The sequence below is a fragment of the Lactuca serriola genome, chromosome 8 (genome assembly GCF_051521515.1).
Source record: "Lactuca serriola cultivar US96UC23 chromosome 8, Lser_US96UC23_V15, whole genome shotgun sequence".
Classification (NCBI taxonomy): Eukaryota; Viridiplantae; Streptophyta; class Magnoliopsida; order Asterales; family Asteraceae; genus Lactuca; species Lactuca serriola.
The window spans coordinates 151489929-151509882 of record NC_136415.1 but is presented as its reverse complement, the minus strand read 5'-3'; the positions used below and the strand labels follow the sequence as shown (position 1 = coordinate 151509882).

Below are 19954 nucleotides of genomic sequence, written 5' to 3'. Positions count from 1 at the left end.
CTTGCAAGTAGCAAACAAAATTTGAAGGTTTTGGTTTCATTTGAACTTGTTACAATATCTGCATGATTAGAAATTAACCGCCTCTTAAATGTACATGTACTGGCTTTTCAGTTATTTATGGTTCTCATGAACATTTTTTAATAAATTCAAAGGATTGGCATGGATTTTGGTTTTGAAAATAGATGTTTGATTTCGGAAGTAAAACTATAAAGGTTCAAATTGAAAGTTTGAACTTGAGCTCTTCACAGGTCATGTAACCAATATTTACTCTAACCATGTTTTAGATGTTCTATCAATTTTTATTTTATCTAACATGGTAATCAAATTTTTTTCTCAATTTGTCGAGCTTCAGGTTTTGACTTTTGAATTGCTTATGCTGCATTTCGTCTATATTCTACATCTTATTGAATCTCTATGGTTCATTGTTGTTCTGTGTTGTTAAAGATCTATTCTCTCTAATATCTAAATTCTAAAGTTCGTTGTTATTTTTTAGTGTTTGTTGAGTTGTAAATCTTGTTGTTGCATTCCTTTACTCATTACGTAATTGTATCTTTGTGTTTTCTTTCAATTTTTATACTTTTCCCGGTCACCCACTGGCTTTTCATCTTAATAAAATATTTGATGTAAAATAAATCAATTTTTTTCTGAAATTTCTAGGACTAAGATATTTAGAAGTTGGATATTTTACTTCCTATATCAAACCCAATAAAAGTGTTCGTTTTAATAGTCTTATGACACTAATTGTTTCTTAATATTCATGGATTTGTAGTTTGTTTAATGTTCCATCAACATTTTCTAAAAATCTAAAAATATTGATGTTAACTTTGAAGTTGAATTTTTTTAGTTTTACCATAGAAGTCAACATTTTCTGAAAATCTGTTTTTGCATTTTTACCTTCTAAGCCAACGTGTATCATTTACTCATTGTATAATATGTTTAATTATTTTAGTTGAGTATCTAAAAACATATCAAAGTTAATAAAATACATTGTGTTTAGTTATTTCTACTATTAATGTACAAGAAAAACTAAAATTGAACCAATTTTGTTAATTATTTCAAACAAGGACCATCTTTGTTTATATATTTTTTGGTTTTTTTTGTCACCTTCATATTTTGCATGAAAGGGAAACTTATTTCAAATACATACATAATTATAATATTGTACTTTCAAAGTACAATGCTTAAAAAAATTAATTAAATTATGAAAGAAAATAAAACCCAAAGTAAGATGTTATATTTGACAGAATAATAAAAGTACATTGTTATATATTACATTTAGACCATGATTTGGTTAAATGCAAGAAATATAACTCAAAGTAAGATGTTATGTATCCAATGCTATATATCCAATGTTGGTAAAAGCTTTAAGTGCATTGTTTTTTTTTTTTTGGTAAAAAGTTACAAATACATTGCTATTATAACTATAAATGAATGGTGTATTATTTTATTACATAATCAATTTTTTAATTTTATTTAAAATTAACACCCGTGGGTTCCACGGGTTTTAACCTAGTATATATATATATATATATATATATATATATATATATATATATATATATATATATATATATATATATATATTAGAAACATCAGAATCGCACATATATAAGTTTGTTAAATTAAAAAAAAACAATTTTTTTTTAATTTATAGAGATCTTAATAATTATAAACAACAAAACATAAATTTGATTTTATTAATTATCAGATATTATAACTGTAGAATTGTTACAATTACTGTGTGTTGCAAATGGAGAAATGTAAGAATTCAGGTGAGCAGCATAAACAGTTTCTCATCCAGCAGACCGTGATGATCTTGAAAAGTTTCTTCTTTAAGGAAGGGCGCCCACGAGTAGTTTTGTGAGTAGCAGGTTCATAAAGTGAAGTTGTTGACGGCGTGATTAAGTTCAGTAGCTTTCATGCTAAACTTAACTTAACAGGTCTTGAATGTTTTTCGTAATGAGCATTAAACATATTTACCTCAACTGCACAACCCAAATTGTCATCTTCTAACGATTTGCATTCTAATAAATCAAGTTTCTTCCAAAACTTATCTACTGAATGAAGCGGTACACAATGACCTTTTTTAACAAATATAGCTTGTTCATGCGCACATGGCAGCCCATAACTTGTACGTACTTGACATCCACAATTTTCATAAACAAATCCAAATTCTTTGGACCGCTCATATTCTTTGAAAATGATATCAAGTGCATAAATTGAAACGAAATGGCACAATGGTTTTTGATGTGGTATTTCGTAATACCAATGTACAATCAAAATTTTGTTATGCGCAAGACTCGCTTTTATACCTGTGTATTGTGACTCAACAACATCAGCAATATGCTTCAAAATTTGACTCAACAACTACAACGTAAACCGAAGGTATAAAATTGTAATATTATATTTTATCGATAAAATGATTGGCACACATATTAATACATTTTATCGGCACACATATCAATACGATAATTGAAATTTTAATAAAGTTATAAATTGGTCGATCAATATGAATTTTGAAAATAATAAAATATATTATTTTCATTAAATATCCTTACATTTATATTTGATTTTCAAATCAAACCTTATATTCCGCCGCCTCGGCCGGGGGTATAACAGTTGTAGGGCTTAAAAATAATTGACAAGTTACTAATACATTATAATTGAACCCTTATCAACATTTGACGATAATAATAGTTTATAAATCAGTTTTTACTCGGCGGATTACTAAAAATAATTATTATAAGTTGTGGTGTTTTATTGTTATAAGTTGTAGGGCGTAAAAATAATTGACAATTTACTAAAAATAATTGATAAGTTGTGGTGTTTTATTGTTATAAGTTGTAGGGCGTAAAAATAATTGAAAAGTTATAAGCGAGCTATGACATATTTTAAGACGTGACATAAGACGTTAATTTATTATATATAACAATTGACGTAAGGGTGGTTAAATAGATGTTTCTAGAAACGAGTTAAAAATTCTTAAATTAATCGGTCGTCAAAATTATAAATTTAAAATGATAAAATATATCATAGTAAAAAATAAACTTTATTAAAAATGGATTTAAATTCATAATAAAATACCAAAAGTTAATATTTTGATATATATATATATATATATATATATATATATATATATATATATATATATATATATATATATATATATATAAAATAAGTAGGAACCACTAAAATATTTAAGTAATATATATAACTTTACAAAGTTAAAGTAATATGTAAAACTTTACAAAGGGGTAAATTATAAATTTGACCTATATTAAAGGACTCTAAATGAAAATTTGATAAATAATGATTAAAAGCATTCACTGATTGATTTAGTGTAGACACGTAATTCAATGCAATAAATATACGAAAAATTCGTGGATATAAGAGGACCCAAGCTTAATGGATTTATTTGGATTGATGTGAATGATGATGTGATATTATTTTGATTGATCATCAAGTGAAAGGTTCCAAAGTGTGGGCTAGCATTGTGAAACCATGTAAAAAGTTTCATGAAAAATTTATTTATTATTAGATATAACACCTTGAGAAAGAAAGTTGACCCTATTCAACTTATGGATATTGGTGTTGGATGAAACGGATGAGTTTTCAGTTTGTACAATGCAAACTCATATTGATGATGCTACTCTTGATCACCCATTAGAATAGGTATGTTTCAAAGAAGATCAATGTTTTCATTTAGAGGATACTTCATAATAGATTGCAGACTAGAATAAATTTGATAAATCAAGGTATTGATTTGGAATCTATTTTATGCCCTCTTTGTGAGGACCATATAGAGCATACTTCCAATCATTTAGTATTTGACTGTACATTAGTGAGGTCTCTTTGGGATATGGTAGGTCATTGTATGGGTATTGTTTTACCAAAATGGTATAGATGTACTTAAGCTTCTTACATGGATTGATGAAAGACACTTGACTTATATAAAATAAATAGTTCTTATATTTTATTAATTGATTTGTCTCTAGAAACAACAAAGTGTTGATCAATTAGATATACTGGTTACAAAACCCAATTTTGACTATGAATCTTTGAATTCGTTAATTAAAGAATTTAGTTGTCTTTTTCTCTACATTAAAATCATTTATTACCAACACTTTCCTTTTTTCTTGGAATATTATCTCAAAGGTTATCAATAAATCATCTTTACAACTACAATAATTATAAAGTTACCAGTGTCAAATACATCATCAAAATTGGCTTTTGTTTGACTTCAAAAGTCAAAAGAATCAAAGATCATCAAAATTAATCATCAGCTCACTGTTCCAATACACTTCATCAGACTCCACCTCACCACCCTCCAATACCCTACACTCCGCTAACGAATCCGCCAAATCTGCCCCTAAAACCTCAAATTTACAGACCCTTCTATAAGCTTCATAGCCTGCCCCCATGAACCCTTCCGCCGCCAGTTCCCGGAGCTCCTCACCGGAATCAATGGCGGCAAGAAACCACTCTGACAGTCCACTTTTCCAAAACACAACAACCGCACAATTCTTGTCCACTAATCGGACATCAAAAAGATCATCTTCCGATAACCTTTCGTGGGAATTACAAAGCAAGTTCTTTAACTTTCCGGCGGATATGCCGCCTCTGAAACCCCATATAAATACTAGATTGTCGATGCTGATTTTTTTGGGATTATGAGTCCATATACTGATGTCATCACCCTCATCTAGGAAGCCATTAGAGCCCTGGTTGAACACATTTAAGTGGCGTTTAAGTGATGAAGGCCCGTTATCGTGGGTGATTTTTAGGATAGAGCATAGTTTAGCAAATAATTCGCTTATTCTCACAGCATCATGACCATGGTTCTTGTTTTCCTCTATGCTAGCTGTTCAAAGATACAAGTAATTAGATCTTACAAGCTTTCTAAGGAATTTTTTATAATAAGGATGAGAAGGGCATTTATGTCTTTTGCACATACGAGATATCGAGAACAAGTCTCCGTCTCACCTTTTTGGGTAGGACAAAAAAGTTCAGTTTTTGTCCTAGTGACATCGGTCACACAGTCTCAGTCCAATGCAGTATAACCTGCATAATTTGTCCTGTCCTACGCAATAAATGGGGCCTACGGCCCCACTTGTTAAGCAGGACAAAACATATTCCATAGTGTTTGGTATGCATTGGATAGAGACTGTGTGACCGATGTCAATGGGACAAAAATTGAACTTTTTTGTCCCACCCAAGAAGGTGAGACGGAGACTTGTTCTCGATATCTCGTATGTGCAAAAAACAAATGCCCTTCTCATCCTTATCATAAAAAATTTCCTTAGAAAGCTTATTCATTATATGTACAAATTACCATGGAAATAAGAACGTGACTAACCTTTTTGAGGTATTTCGATTTCTATAGGTGCAAAAAAGTTTCTTTTCAAGTAGGAAATAGCTGAAGGTAAATTGTTGTATTTACTTAGAGGGCCCACTTCCTTCATTAGATGATTGATGTCAAGTACATCAGGGAAAGCCGAGTGCAATGAGCTTCTAAATTCATCCATTGTGGATGGGAGTGGAGACAAGAATTTGGAATAAATAAATGCAAAATCTGCATAAAACAAAACAAAAAGCTAAAAACAAAGAACATGTTGTACTGTGTTTGGCATGCATTGGACCAGGATATTCAAAAAGCTGCAACTTTTTGTCCCATTCAAAAAGATGAAACAAGGTGGGAAAATACAAGGGGCATAATCGTAAATTGTTGATATGGACACATACCATTAAGGGAGTTGTGAGCAATGACGGGTTTCCGAGAAGCAGAAATCAAATCGATCACCTCCCGAAAGCCACGAATTCGCTTGCTTTGTTCCTCTTCTATATCTTGAAGCTCTGTCTACAATTTGGAAGTCAAAATTGAATCATTGAAAGTCAAACATTAATAATTCACCGATGTATACTACCTTAAAAAGATCTCTATCTTCTTTTGAACTTGTTAAAACAACTCGAACAGATTGGGTTCCTCCTCCTTTTGCAGGAATTGTTAATGGCACAACATTTTCATACTGGGATTTCACCATCTGTAGCATGCCCAATACATTGCTATTAATATTATAAGTAAAAACTAAAGCATATTCCACCTTAAAAAAAGTATTGAAATTATTGCATTAACAAGAATAGACCTCAAATACAAGTTGCACTTGACGTTCACTGCAAACATCTATATTCAAAGAAGGTCTTGATCCATAATCTTCACCTCCTAAGATAAGTTTCCTGAGAGAATTAACTAAAGCATCTGCAAACAACAAGTGATTAATAATAATAAGATTCTTTTGGTTTTTGACTTAATGTGGACAGAACTTAATCTGGAAAGCTATATATCAGTATTCAGTGTTTCTTTATTTACCATCAGTTCTTGTATCTGAGCGTGTACAAGCACTTATCCAGTGTCCAACTTTAGATTTAATCCTTTCAACAAATACATTATCTGCAACTGAACGAGATGAAGGAGACTGGGTCACGTAATCATTTGAAACTGGATTCTCGATTTGAATTTTTGCTGCTGATTCTTGTGCTCTGGACAAGTAAGATATACCTTAAAAGGAGAGGGTAAAGAAAAGGGAACTCAGATAGAAGCATGTTGATCAGAAATCGGACCATTTTGAGGAAGAAGAAGAGATGGGGGTTACCATCATTTATGCAGAGATTGAAGTCAAAATCATCTCGAGCCATTGAAGCTAAATACGATGGTTGACATGAAAAACTGTAACAGGGCATCCCTGTTTTCAGTTCATCCCTCGGGAACAAATGGAAGTTGAACCTACAGATGAATTGAGAAAACAGTTTTGATCATCAATCTGTTTATTATTGCTCTCATAAGTGTTATTGGGGCGATCAATATATTCTGGAATATCAATTCAAGTTCAAGGATATTTCGATGTATCCGAATTAGATGTATGCATGTAAACAGCGAGATAGAATTAATGAAGACTTACGGGTGAGCTGTAAGCTTATTGGAAGCCCTAATAGAAAAGGGGCAAACAGCAAACTGAAGAATCTGAAACCTCTCGGCGGCATACTTGGCCTTCAGGTATGCGGTTTCAGCGGTGTCGAAGGGCAGAATTCGATGCCATGGGGACGAGTAAGAACCAGTGTTCTTCAACGAAACCGCCACAAAATCTGATTCAGATATGTGGTTCTTAATTTCGTCGAGTGAATCTACGAAATTAGACTTGGTGACCTGTTTTATAGGCCATTGAGGACGGCGGACGGCGGCGGGTTTTTGGTTGAAGAAAGAGAAGTTAGATGTCTGGGTGCAAAGGAAGCGCCTCCACACCATTGGAAATGATGGCATCAGCGATCAGCTGTTGTCTTCGTGTTCAAAGGAACATTTGAGACTGATATACTTATTTGCAGGTATTTGGAATTAAAGAAGACCAAGAAAAACCTAAACCATTTCTTCTCTCTTTTCAGGGTTGCCAAAACCCTTAAACCATTTCTTCTCTCGTCGTTTCAGCCTTTCAGGGTAGCCACGACTCACGAGAAACAGAACAGCAAACAAATTTTGTTTCGTTTAATTCAAAATTGTAAGTTACCTACCGAGATTCATAAAAATGTTGATTATTAAAACAACTTATTAGTTAGTTTATTAGTGTTTTTACATCCTTTTGGATAAAAATAATTTATTTCGTAGAATACTAGTTTATAAAATTAATTAAACTTTTTTCATATAAAAAGTCAAAATTATTAATTAATTATTTTAAATAAATTATTATTTAAGAGATATTTTTTTAGTTATATAAAATTATAATCGTTAATTTAAATAAATACATGAAGTTATATCATCTTATAATATGTATTAATTTTATTTTATTTTTCAATCTAATGTTATTAATTTAATATAATTAGAATGGGAAATTTTGAAATTTGAAATTTAAATAAAAGAATCAATTATTAGTTTAATGTAATTAGAATGAAAAAATTTAAAATTTGAAATGAATAATTAATAGGGTGACAAGTGACATGATAAAGGATATATAACATTAATGAGATGTTTTAATTGTATGACACTTATCAATAGGAGATTAAACATATTCTTTTACTAGGTGAATGCCCGCGCATTGCGCAGAAACACCTATACAGTTGAAGTTTTTACAAATATATGATTTTTTAAATATAACAATAGCGTCGTTGTTAAATTTGATATAATAATTTGAATGACTTCTACCCGCGAGTTACACATGAATAAAATTAAATATAATATATGATTTGATGTTATTTATAGTTGTTTTTATTGTTAATTAATTTTTTAAAATTTATTTGCTTAATGTTTTAATTTCTATCATTATAATTATTTAAAACATCAAACATTGTTTTTTTTTTAATTTTAAAGCTAACAATATAATCATTTATATAAGTTGTTTTTAACTATTGTTATTGTAAGTTATTTTAAGCTACTTATTTGGAAACTTTAAACGATTATAAAAATATATTTAAGAAATATTTTAGTTAAATTGAGATTAAAATTTAGTTTTTTCTTTTATCACTACAATCTATCACTTTTAACTATTTACAAAATATTCTTTTGTTTTTTTAAATGGAACTGAAATTTATATTTGAGTTGACATTGTAATGCGCAAAAACACCTATATAGTTGAAGTTTTTACAAATATATATTTTTTCAAATATAACACTGACATTGTTGTTAAATCTGATATAATAATTCGTATATTAATTTGATACAATATATTGATTATTTTGAATTATATGATAATATATAAATCTATTATAATGTTATAATCTCAATCGTTTGAATGACTGCTACTTGCGAGTTACACATCAATAAAATTAAATATTATATATGGTTTAATATTATTTATAGTTGTTATTTTTAACTAATTTTGTTAAAATTTATTTGCTTAATGTTTTAATTTCTATCATTATAATTATCTAAAACATCAAACATTATTTTTTTATTTTAAAGGCAACAATATAATCATTTATATAGAGTTATTTTTAACTATTGTTATTATAAGTTATTTTAAGCTACTTAGTTGAAAATTTTTAACGATTATATAAATATATTTAGGAAATATTTTAGTTAAACTGATATTACAATTTAGTTTTTGCAATTATCACTTTTAACTATTTACAAAATATTACTTGGTTTTTTTAGTGGAACTGAAATTTTTATTTAAGTTGACACTGTAATGTTATATTTAAATTAACAATTTAAGTAGTTTGTCCAAACTGTTCAAAAATTTTAGTTTTAAACTGATAATGGTTTACACGCAACAACATTTTAAATCTAATAAATTAAGTATAATATGTTAAAATTTTAAGACATGACTGTATAAATAGAAGTAAAGATATTATTTTAAAATTGAAATTTAGTCTATTTTTTATTACACTTTAGGTTTGATATTTATTTAACCTTATTAACCAACTTACAATCATTATTAGAAAGACACTACAATTTATCACTTTTAACTATTTATAAAATAATCTTTGGGTTGTTTAAGTTAAATAAAATTTATATTTAAGTTGATCCTATAATGTTATATTTTAATTAGTAATTTAAGTATTTTATACAAATTGTTCAAAAATTATACTTTTAAAATGATAATGGTTTACATCCAACAATATATTAAAACTAATAAATTAAGTATAATATGTTAAAAGTTAAAAAACATAATTTTATAAATAGAATTAAAGATATTATTTTAATATTGAAATTTAGTTTATATATGAATACACTTTAGATTTGATATTTATTTAACCTAATTACCAATTTATAATTATTATTATAAAGAAATTGAAAAGTCATGGAAGTTTCAAATGAATATGGTGGAAGGAAAAAAGAATGGGGGTTTCAAATGCATGAGATTCAAGAAAAAAAAAATGCTAGTTTTATAAGTATGTATGATTAGAATAGGGATAAGCTAATAAATAATAAGTTCTTTTTTTTAAACACCTCCCAATAATAATAATAATAATAATAATAATAATAATAATAATAATAATAATAACCATAGCTCCAAGATATTCCAAAGTTTGTAGGAGATGGTTCTGTTTTAGCAATGATACTAAACATCCTTTTGAGAATTGCATCCCTTACAATTCTAATGTCTAATCATCGATTGAAATGCCAACTCTTTCAACTTAAAACCCCCCTATCGGGTGCCTAAGTGTTACGTGGTGAGAAACGCGGGTCCAATAGAATTTGAGGCTCATGACAAAAGTGAGAAAGTGGGCCCTTAAATTACTAAGGTAAGGTTTAGTTTGCAGAATCTTTTAGAATAAATTAAATTTATTAAGGAATTGAAATACGTGAAAGAATTGGAATCTAATTATGTATTTTGTTTGGTTCGTAAGAAATGAAATTGGAATCCAATTTCATATTTTGTTTGATTGGTTGAAATGAAATTGAAATCAAACTCCATATTCTGTTTGATTCACAAACATGTCAGATTAATTTAATTTCAATATTGTAAATGACAAAATTGTCCTCTTGTTTTTCTGTTTTACTTTGTTTTAACTTATATATAAAGCTATACGATAAAAAAAAATATAAAAATGGTAAATGGTGGTGGTGGGTGGCAGTGGTGGTGGGTGGCAGTGGTGGCGGAATTTGTGGCTAGTGCTGACGATGGTGGTGCCAACATTGTGATGGGTGATGGTGGTGGTATCGACGTTTGTGGTGGGTGACGGTGATTGCGTTAGTGGTAGTGGTTGTGGTGGTAATGAAGGTCGATTGATTTTAACAAATAGGGTTTTCATATATATATATATATATATATATATATATATATATATATATATATATATATATATATATATATATATAGTAATCTCATATTTTCAATCATCAATTGGATTTTAATTCGTTCATCCTCTTAATGAAATGAACTTTCCCTCTTGATGAAAAGTTCATCTCATTCACGCTTCCAATTCATTCTTAAAAGTTGAACCAAACATATAAAAATGATTTAATTAAATTCCAATTCTTCATAATTTCATAGGATTTTGGCCAACCAAACAACGGTTTTTAGTCAAGCTACTAAAATTAAATTTAAAAATTGCTAAAGATTTAAAAAGAAAAAAAAGAAAACAAGAAAAAACTTAGGATTAGTATATCTGCTAGAAATTTAAGGACTTTATAAGTAAAGTAATTTTTCCTTTCATTTTTCTTATAAATAATATAAACAACATCGTTGGCATGGGAAATCCAAAAGTGTTGGTAGCAGTGAAAGCGGAAAGGGGGCGACAGGTGGTCATTTTTTTATGGTGGTGACATGTGGCGAAGCAAACGATTATGTAATGTTCAGGCATTTTGATGGAGGCGGTGAAGAGAAAAAAATCAAATAGAAGATATAAGACGGTGAAGAAGAACCGACGGGGTGCATGAAAAGGTTGTAGAATAAGGGCGGTATAACGTGGTAAACTAAAGTTGCAAAAGTCATAAACCTAAAAACTTAATTTGGGGCAAAAATAGAAAATAGATAAAAAAAAATGGACCATTAAGAACTGTTCACAAGGAAACCTTTATTTATATATATATATATATATATATATATATATATATATATATATATATATATATATATAAACATTTGATGTCAAACATAATGCATAATCATATAGAAACAATTAAAATATAGAGTTATGGATCGGGAGCTGAAGGAACACCCTCATCAGGTGAGTTCGGATCGAAATCAAGGACAAGTGTATCGGGCGCGGGATCGGATCCGGTATCGGGATCGGTAGGGTGTGCGGACGCGAGAGCATGACCAGTGCAGACGGCACAAGGGGCTGTTGTGGAGGTCACGGGCGGAATTGGTTTATCAACAAGAACCGATGATAGGATCGGGGTGACCGGCATGTCCGCAAGAAATTCTTGTAACGAGAGTGAGGCAAGAGGATCCGTCGTAGAGGAACCATTAAAGGGAAAATTGAGCTCATCAAAGCGAGCATGTCGGGTAATAAAAATATGAGACGACACCAAGTCAAGTCATTGATAGCCTTTGTATTGAGAATGATATTGATACCCAATAAATATACATGGAGGCTTGGAGGAGACAACTTGTGAGCCGAATAATCACGAAGATACGGATAGACCCTGACACCCAAACGGATGAAAAATGTCATAAGCGGGGACCCGATTAAATAACATCTCAAACAGGGACTTTATGGAGAGCACCTTGGTGGGAAGGAGATTGATGGTGTACAAGGCCGAACTAAAAGCATGAACCCAATATTGAGCCAGAATGTGACCATGAAACATCATAGCAAGTCCGGTTTCCACAATGTGGTGATTTTTTTGCTCAACCTGACCATTTTGTTGGGGTGTATAGGGGCATGATATTTGATGAAAAATCTCGTGTTTTTGTAATAATGTTTTAACACGACTGTTTACAAATTTCATACCGTCACTTTGAAAAGTTTTAATTTTAAAGGAGAGTTGATTCTCCACAAAGGTTATAAAACATCTCAAAAACAGTATAAAAGTTGTATTTGGTTTTAAATGGATAAAACCATGTAAACGGGGAGAAATCATCAACAAACGTAAACATAATACTGGTATGAATCAACTGAAGTAACCGGAGAGGGTCCCCAAAGATCACAATGCACCAAATCCAATACACAAGTGGCGTGTTTACCACCATTATTAAAAGGTAATCGATGCGATTTCACAAGTTGGCACAGTGAACATATTATCCGCTTAGGAAAAATACAAGAAACAAAAATGTGACCAAGTTTATTTAAAGTAAAAAGAGTGTCAAACGACACATGCCCCAAACGAAAGTACCACAATTCAAATGAAGTCTTGGATTTGTTGGAAAATTTAGTATAAATATTTATATTTTTTACTAACTTTTGACATATATAAATATATACATATGTTGTATATATAACTAACTCTAAGTGAGTTTGTGTTCTCCTCCACGAGGACTTCGAAACGATATATTATATGTCCAAAATAGAGTATATGTGAATTAGATATTGATACTCAAAGATGGGTATTTGAGAATAAATTTAGCAAAAAGAGAGGAATGTGAGAATGATTCCCACATTGGTAGAAAGACCAAACCAAACAAGGTTTATAAGTTTGAATGCATGAAAGGCTTACAAGCTTGTGACTATAGTTATGCTACAATTCCTACCCGAGCGCAAGGGTGCAAATCTTGGATTTTGTAGTCCAAAAACACCGAACTTGTGCATGGGCGCGACCTACGGACACGAATGCAGCTCCGAAATCGTTTTTGCTAAACTTGACAGTTTTGGTCCCTATTTTTTGAATTCTGTAACGGATGCTTTAATTGCTTAATTAATGACATTTATTGGCATTAAACACTCAATCAATTAGTGATTTGTTTCCATTACACAATTCAACTCTAAAAAAAGACCTTGCCATCTCATTCAAACACACAAATGAAAATACTTTTCTTCTTCCTCCTTCTCTGTACTCCTGCTTCCGGCGATTCTTTCAGGCAAGTGGTAATATCCGGCAGTACACAATACTGCTAAGGTTGTTGTACCCTGGGAACAGACGGCGAATCTGTTTAAGGGAATCGAGTCCAACTCGAGCCTCGGCCACTTCGTTTGCTTCTAATCTTTTCTTTACAAGAACCTTTCAAAGAGGAAAAACGAAGACATTACACTAACAGTCTTAAACAAATTTATTCTTTGTTCTAACCATTTCGTTTTTCTTTTCTTTTATTCTAAATCGATTTTGTATCGGTTTTTTCCTGTAATCTATTTAACTGTGGTTACATTCTTTCAGAATGTATGGAACTCCCGCTGCTACTGCAACTCTTGTTGCTGGTGCTAACCCTGCTGTTAACCCAAATACACCGGTTCCAAACATCATGGCTAATCATGTTGAGAGACCTGAAAAATTTTCTAGTCTGAACTTCAAGAGGTGGCAACAGAAGATGCTATTCTACTTGACCACCTTGAACCTGGCTCGATTCCTAACAAAAATTGCTCCTGTAATTGCTGAGGGGCAGGTTGATGCTCAATCTGTGAATGCAGTGGATGCATGGAAGCATTCAGAAATTCTGTGCCGCAACTATGTGTTGAATGGGCTGACTGATACACTTTACAATGTTTATTATAAAGTTGCAACTGCTAAGGAACTATGGGAGTCTTTGGAGAGGAAGTAGAAGACAGAAGATGCTAGAACCAAGAAGCATGTTGTTGCTAAGTTCTTGGAATACAAATGGTTGACTCAAAATCTGTTATGAGTCAAGTCTAAGACCTTCAAGTCATCATACATGATAACAATGCAGAAGGGATGGATCTTAATGAGTTATTACAAGTTGCATCAATGGTTGAAAAGTTTCCTCCTGGTTGGATAGACTTCAAAAACTACCTTAATCATAAGTGAAAGGAGATGTATGTGGAGGAACTGGTGGTGCGTCTTCGCATTGAAGAAGACAATCGAATGGCCTTGAAGAAAGGCAGTGAAGTTGAATCTTCCAAGGTTCATATGGTGGAAGCTGGTCAAACTTCCAAGAGCAAAAGCAAGGGACCTCACAAAGGGAAAGCAAAGGGCAAAAACCTAGGCCCCAAGGCAGGAACTTTCAAGAAGAAGTTCAAGTGCTACAATTGTGGCCAACCGGGTCACAAGGCTTCGGAGTGCCCGGAACCTAAAAGGGAAAACCGTCAAGCAAACATGGTGAATGATAACATGGAGTTGGTGGCCATGATTACTGATCTCACGGCTATGGTTTCTGAAGTGAATCTCATGAATACAAATTCAAAGGAGTGGTGGATTGACACGGGGGCTACTCATCATGTGTGTCGTGACAAGAGTGTTTTCAACACCTACAAAGAAGTTGAAGATGGTGAAAAGCTCTACATGGGAAATGCAGCTACGGCGGATATCAAATGTGTTGGTGATGTCATTCTAAAAATGACTTCGGGGAAATAAGTGAAGCTTAGGGATGTTTTGTATGTTCCTGAACTTCGTAAGAATCTAGTGTCGGGTGGTTTGTTGAACCAATTTAGTTTTAAGCTAGTGTTTGAGCCGGGCAAGTTTGTTTGTCCAAAAATGGTATGTTTATGGGAAAAGGATATGCCTTGAATGGCATGTTCAAATTGAATGTAATGGTGACAAACAAAATGAATAATACAAGTTCCAGTTCTGCTTATTTTCTTGAGTGCTCAAATGTTTGGCATGGTCGCTTAGGACATGTAAATTACAATTCTATTAAGCGATTAATTAAACTAGAATACATACCAAAACTTAATATTGACTCAAATCATAAATGCCCCACATGTGTTGAAGCCAAACAAACTAGATTATCTTTCCAAACAATCAAAAGAAACACCGAACCACTTGATTTAATTCACACTGATGTGTGTGATTTAAAGTCAATTCATACTCAAGGTGGGAAAAAATACTTCATTACATTCATCGATGATAGCACGAAATATTGCTACATATATTTACTTAAGAGTAAAGATGAAGCAATAGACAAGTTTGTCTTGTACAAAAATGAAGTTGAGAATCAAATCAACAAGAGAATTAAAGTGGTTAGAAGTGATAGAGGTGGAGAATATGTTTCTCCCTATGCTGAATTTTGTGCGAAAAATGGAATTCTTCATGAACTCACATCACCCTATTCACCTCAATCCAAAGGAATTGTTGAAAGAAAGAACCGTACCTTGAACGAAATGGTCAGTGCCATGATAATTAGTTCGGGTGTAAACCACTCAATGTGGGGGGAAGCTATTTTGTCAGCTAACTATCTTCTAAATGAGATACCTCGCAAAGAAAAGAATGAAACACCGTATGAACTTTGGATGGGAAGAAAGCCATCATATAAGTACTTACGAGTGTGGGGCTGCCTAGCTAAAGTTGTAGTACCACCGCATAAGGTACAAAAGTTAGGGCCTAAAACAGTGGATTGTGTATTCATTGGATATGCACAAAGTAGTAGTGCTTATCGGTTCCTTGTGCATGATTCTAAGAAACATGAAATACACAAGAATACCGTAATGGAATCAAGGAATGCGTCATTGTTTGAAGATGTGTTTCCTTGTTTGAACAAGGAAGTTGAAAGCCCATCTTTACCAAATAACGAAGCTGTTCAAGAGGAAGAACAAGCTCAATCCGAGGAAAAAGAGACAGAACTCAGAAGAAGTAAGAGGGCTAAAGTTGATTTTTACACCTATGTGGTGGAAAGTGAAACTAAAACCTACCAAGAGGTGGTTACTTCTTCTGAGGGACCTCAATGGAAAGAAGCCATAAAAAAATGAGGTAGAATCTATCTTACAAAATCATACGTGGGAACTAGTGGATCTACCTCCAGGTAGCAAGCCACTAGGTTGCCGTTGGATTTTTAAGATAAAGATGAAACCTGATGGCAGTATTGATAAATACAAGGCAAGACCAGTAATCAAAGGTTATGGACAAAAAGAAGGTCTAGATTACTTTGATACGTAATCTACAGTAATGCAGATAACATCCATTAGATTAGTTCTTGCCATTGCAGCTATCAGAAACTTGCAAGTTCATCAAATGGATGTGAAAACGGCTTTCCTAAATGAGGAGTTGGAAGAAGAAATTTATATGGAGCAACCTGGGGGCTTCATTGCCTCATGATAAGAGAACAAGGTCTATAAACTTGTTAAGTCTCTATATGGATTAAAACAAGCTCCTAAACAATGGAATCAAAAGTTTGATCAAGTCATGATGGAAAGTGGCTTTAGAATCAATGAGTGTGATAAGTGTATCTATGTGAAAAACACCACTCATGGTTATGTCATCTTGTGTTTGTATGTTGATGATATGCTTATCATCGGTAGTGATGACAAGATAATAAGATCCACGAAGGATGTGTTGAAATCTAGGTTCGACATGAAAGATATGGGTTTAGCGGATGTGATTCTTGGAGTCAAGATCACAAGAACCCAAAGTGGTTTGATTTTAAGTCAAACACACAATGTGGATAAGATTATTGAAATATTTGCTAAGGGAGACACTAGCATAGCTAGAACTCCAATTGACACTAGTCAACTCTACGTAAAATTAGAGGTGATAGTGTTAATCAAGTGGAATACTCAAGAATTATTGGCAGTCTGATGTATCTAATGAGTTGTACCAGACCTGACTTAGCATATGCTGTGAGCAGACTAAGTAGATACACTAGTAAACCAAGTTCTGAACACTGGAAGAGTATTACTAGGTTGCTAAGGTATGTGAGATACACGCGAGAATATGGACTGCATTATGGTAGACATCCAGCAGTTATCGAAGGATACACATATGCAAATTGGATATCTGACATAAAAGATTCCATATCTACAAGTGGATATGTGTTTACACTTGGAGGTGCTGCTGTAGCATGGAAATCATCCAAGCAAACAGTTATATCTAGATCCACGATGGAATCTGAATTTATCACCTTAGATATTTGTGCTGAAGAGGCGAAGTGGCTAAGTCAATTTGTAGAGGACATTCCCGAATGGCCCAAGATGGAGACGGCGATATGTATACATTGTATAACCAATCGGCAATTGGTAGAGCTCAAAGTACAATGTATAATGGGAAATCAAGGCACATTAGATGTAGACATAAAACGATACCATAACTAATCTCTACGGGGGTTATCACGGTTGACTGGGTGAAGTCAAAGGATAGCATTGCGGCTCCGCTTACAAAAGGCTTGAGTAGAGATGTAGTTTATAAGTCGTCAAGAGGAATGGGACTAAAGCCCATGAATGAATAAATTCATACGAAGGAAACCTTACCCAGAAGACTGGAGATCCCAATATCTGGGTTCAAAAGGATAACCTATCTGTATGAGTGAGGCATGTCACTATAGGCGAGTTAACATTACTTCCTAGTCCATTCCTATATGTAGTGACAAAATTAGGCTAAACATATGGTTTTTAATGATTCTTGGAATCACCTATGTGAGAGAGAAGTGGTGTCACTTCGAGGTGAATTATAGGGACACAATTCCAAAAGCTCTTGCAGAACCAGGCTAGTGTTCATGACCAAAACAAACACGTCTATGAGGATATGACTTTGTCAGGGAGAATCATGTGAGATTTACATTGTCGTCTACATAAATGGCAACTTAGTTCAAAGACATCAAGATCTACTAACTGCTAGGAGATTAAGTGTAACTTCTTAAGGGAGGGTTCAAAGGGTAATACCTACCTATCCTATGTAGGATTCAACTGTTGAAAATTTCGTTTGGAAATTGGATGTGCAGAGATCGATCTCCATTCATGTGGGGGATTGATGGAAAATTTAGTATAAATATTTATATTTTTTACTAACTTTGGACATATATAAATATATACATATGTTGTATATATAACTAACTCTAAGTGAATTTCTGTTCTCCTCCACGAGGACTCCGAAATGCTATATTATATGTCCAAAATAGAGTATATGTGAATGAGATATCGATACTAAAAGATGGGTATTTGAGAATAAATTTAGCAAAAAGAGAGGAATCTGGGAATGATTCCTACATTGGTAGAAAGACCAAACAAAATAAGGTTTATAAGCTTGAATGCATGAAAGGCTTACAAGCTTGTGTCTATGGTTATGATACAATTCCTACCCGCGCGTAGGAGGTGCAAATCTTGGATTTCATAGACCAAAAACACCTAACTCGTGCATGGGCGCGACCTGCGGACACGAATGCAGCTCCGAAATCGTTTTTGCTAAACTTGACAGTTTTGGTCCATATTTTTTAATTCTGTAATGGATGCTTTAATTGCGTAATTAATGACATTTATTGGTATTAAGCGCTCAATCAATTAGTGATTTGTTTCCATTACACGATTCAACTATAAAAGAAGACCTTGCCGTCTCATTCAAACACACGAATGAAAATACTCTTCTTCTTCCTCCTTCTCTGTACTCCTGCTTCCGGCGATTCTTTCAGACAAGTGGTAATATCCGGCAGTACACAATACTGCTAAGGTTGTTATACCATGGGAACACGGAGAATCTGTTTAAGGGAATCGAGTCCAACTCGAGCCTCGACCACTTCGTTTGCTTCTAATCTTTTCTTTACAGGAACCTTTCAAAGACGAAAAACGAAGACATTACACTAACAGGATCGACATCTAGCAAAAAACGCATGTGCCAGCGGTTGATTGGAAAGAACATAGAGGCCATGATTACACCTTCCTTGAGCTAGAACCCTTTTTGTTTCCCGATCCTGAATATAACAAGAAGATTTGGATAAAAGAACATCCACATCATTATCATATGTTAACTTACTAATGGATCGATAATAAATTTTTCGAGAGACGGGAAACCACCAAAACATCCCGTAAAATGAATACCATTAGTAAAAGAAGAGAATCCAATAGAAGAGATAGGAAGCGTGTTACCATTGCCAAAGTGAACGGAACCATCTCTACCAAACGGCTCGGGTTGATTAACCGAAACCGAGGAGGAAACCATATGGTCGGACGCACCGGAATCAACATACCAATCCGGACCGGAGTTGTTGACATTACACTTTGCAAGGAATGCTTTCACAAGGTTTGATTCATTTGCGGGAGAGGGAGAAGCAAAAGTAGAAAGTTGCTGGCACAAGTTCGCATAATGGCCATTTTAGAGACATAATTGACAATGAGGAGGGCGACGCCCACGACTACGACCATCACGAGTGCCTCCCCAGCCACCACCACCGTAACCTTGACCACCACTCGCTAAGGCCGAGGACGCATTAACGTCGGAGGCAGCAGAGAAAGCAACGGCTAGTAACAAAGTCCCATGGATCAAAATGAGAAACAACTCGTGTCCTTCGTCTTGAGAAAGATCTTGAAAATTCTAGGTGGTGTGGGACGCCCGAATGGAAGTGGAAAATTAGTGACCCCAAGTCCACACAAAAACCAATGAGATTTGTCCGACTCATGAAATGCATGACCAATGGCCGCAAGTTGGTCACAAATAGTTTTGAATTTTCAACAATATTCGGAAACAGAGGCGGTGCCTTTAGTAAGGAGGCAA

At 33.2% G+C, this 19954-nt stretch overlaps 1 protein-coding gene and 1 pseudogene across 1 annotated transcript; one reads left to right on the top strand and one right to left on the bottom strand.

Annotated features, from left to right (window-relative positions):
• Positions 1–4172: 4172 nt before the first annotated feature.
• Positions 4173–7532, bottom strand: LOC145069870 (Polynucleotidyl transferase, ribonuclease H-like superfamily protein). Its single transcript, XM_079016815.1, has 8 exons — positions 6957–7532; positions 6651–6781; positions 6368–6556; positions 6144–6256; positions 5925–6041; positions 5743–5857; positions 5357–5572; positions 4173–4861 (listed from the first exon to the last, which is right to left on the bottom strand). Exons 1-8 carry the CDS (start codon positions 7313–7315, stop codon positions 4257–4259), a joined length of 1845 nt encoding a protein of 614 aa, XP_078872941.1. The 5' UTR covers positions 7316–7532; the 3' UTR covers positions 4173–4256.
• A 9529-nt stretch (positions 7533–17061) lies between these two features.
• On the top strand, positions 17062–17565 carry LOC145067501 (secreted RxLR effector protein 161 pseudogene; annotated as a pseudogene).
• Positions 17566–19954: the final 2389 nt, after the last annotated feature.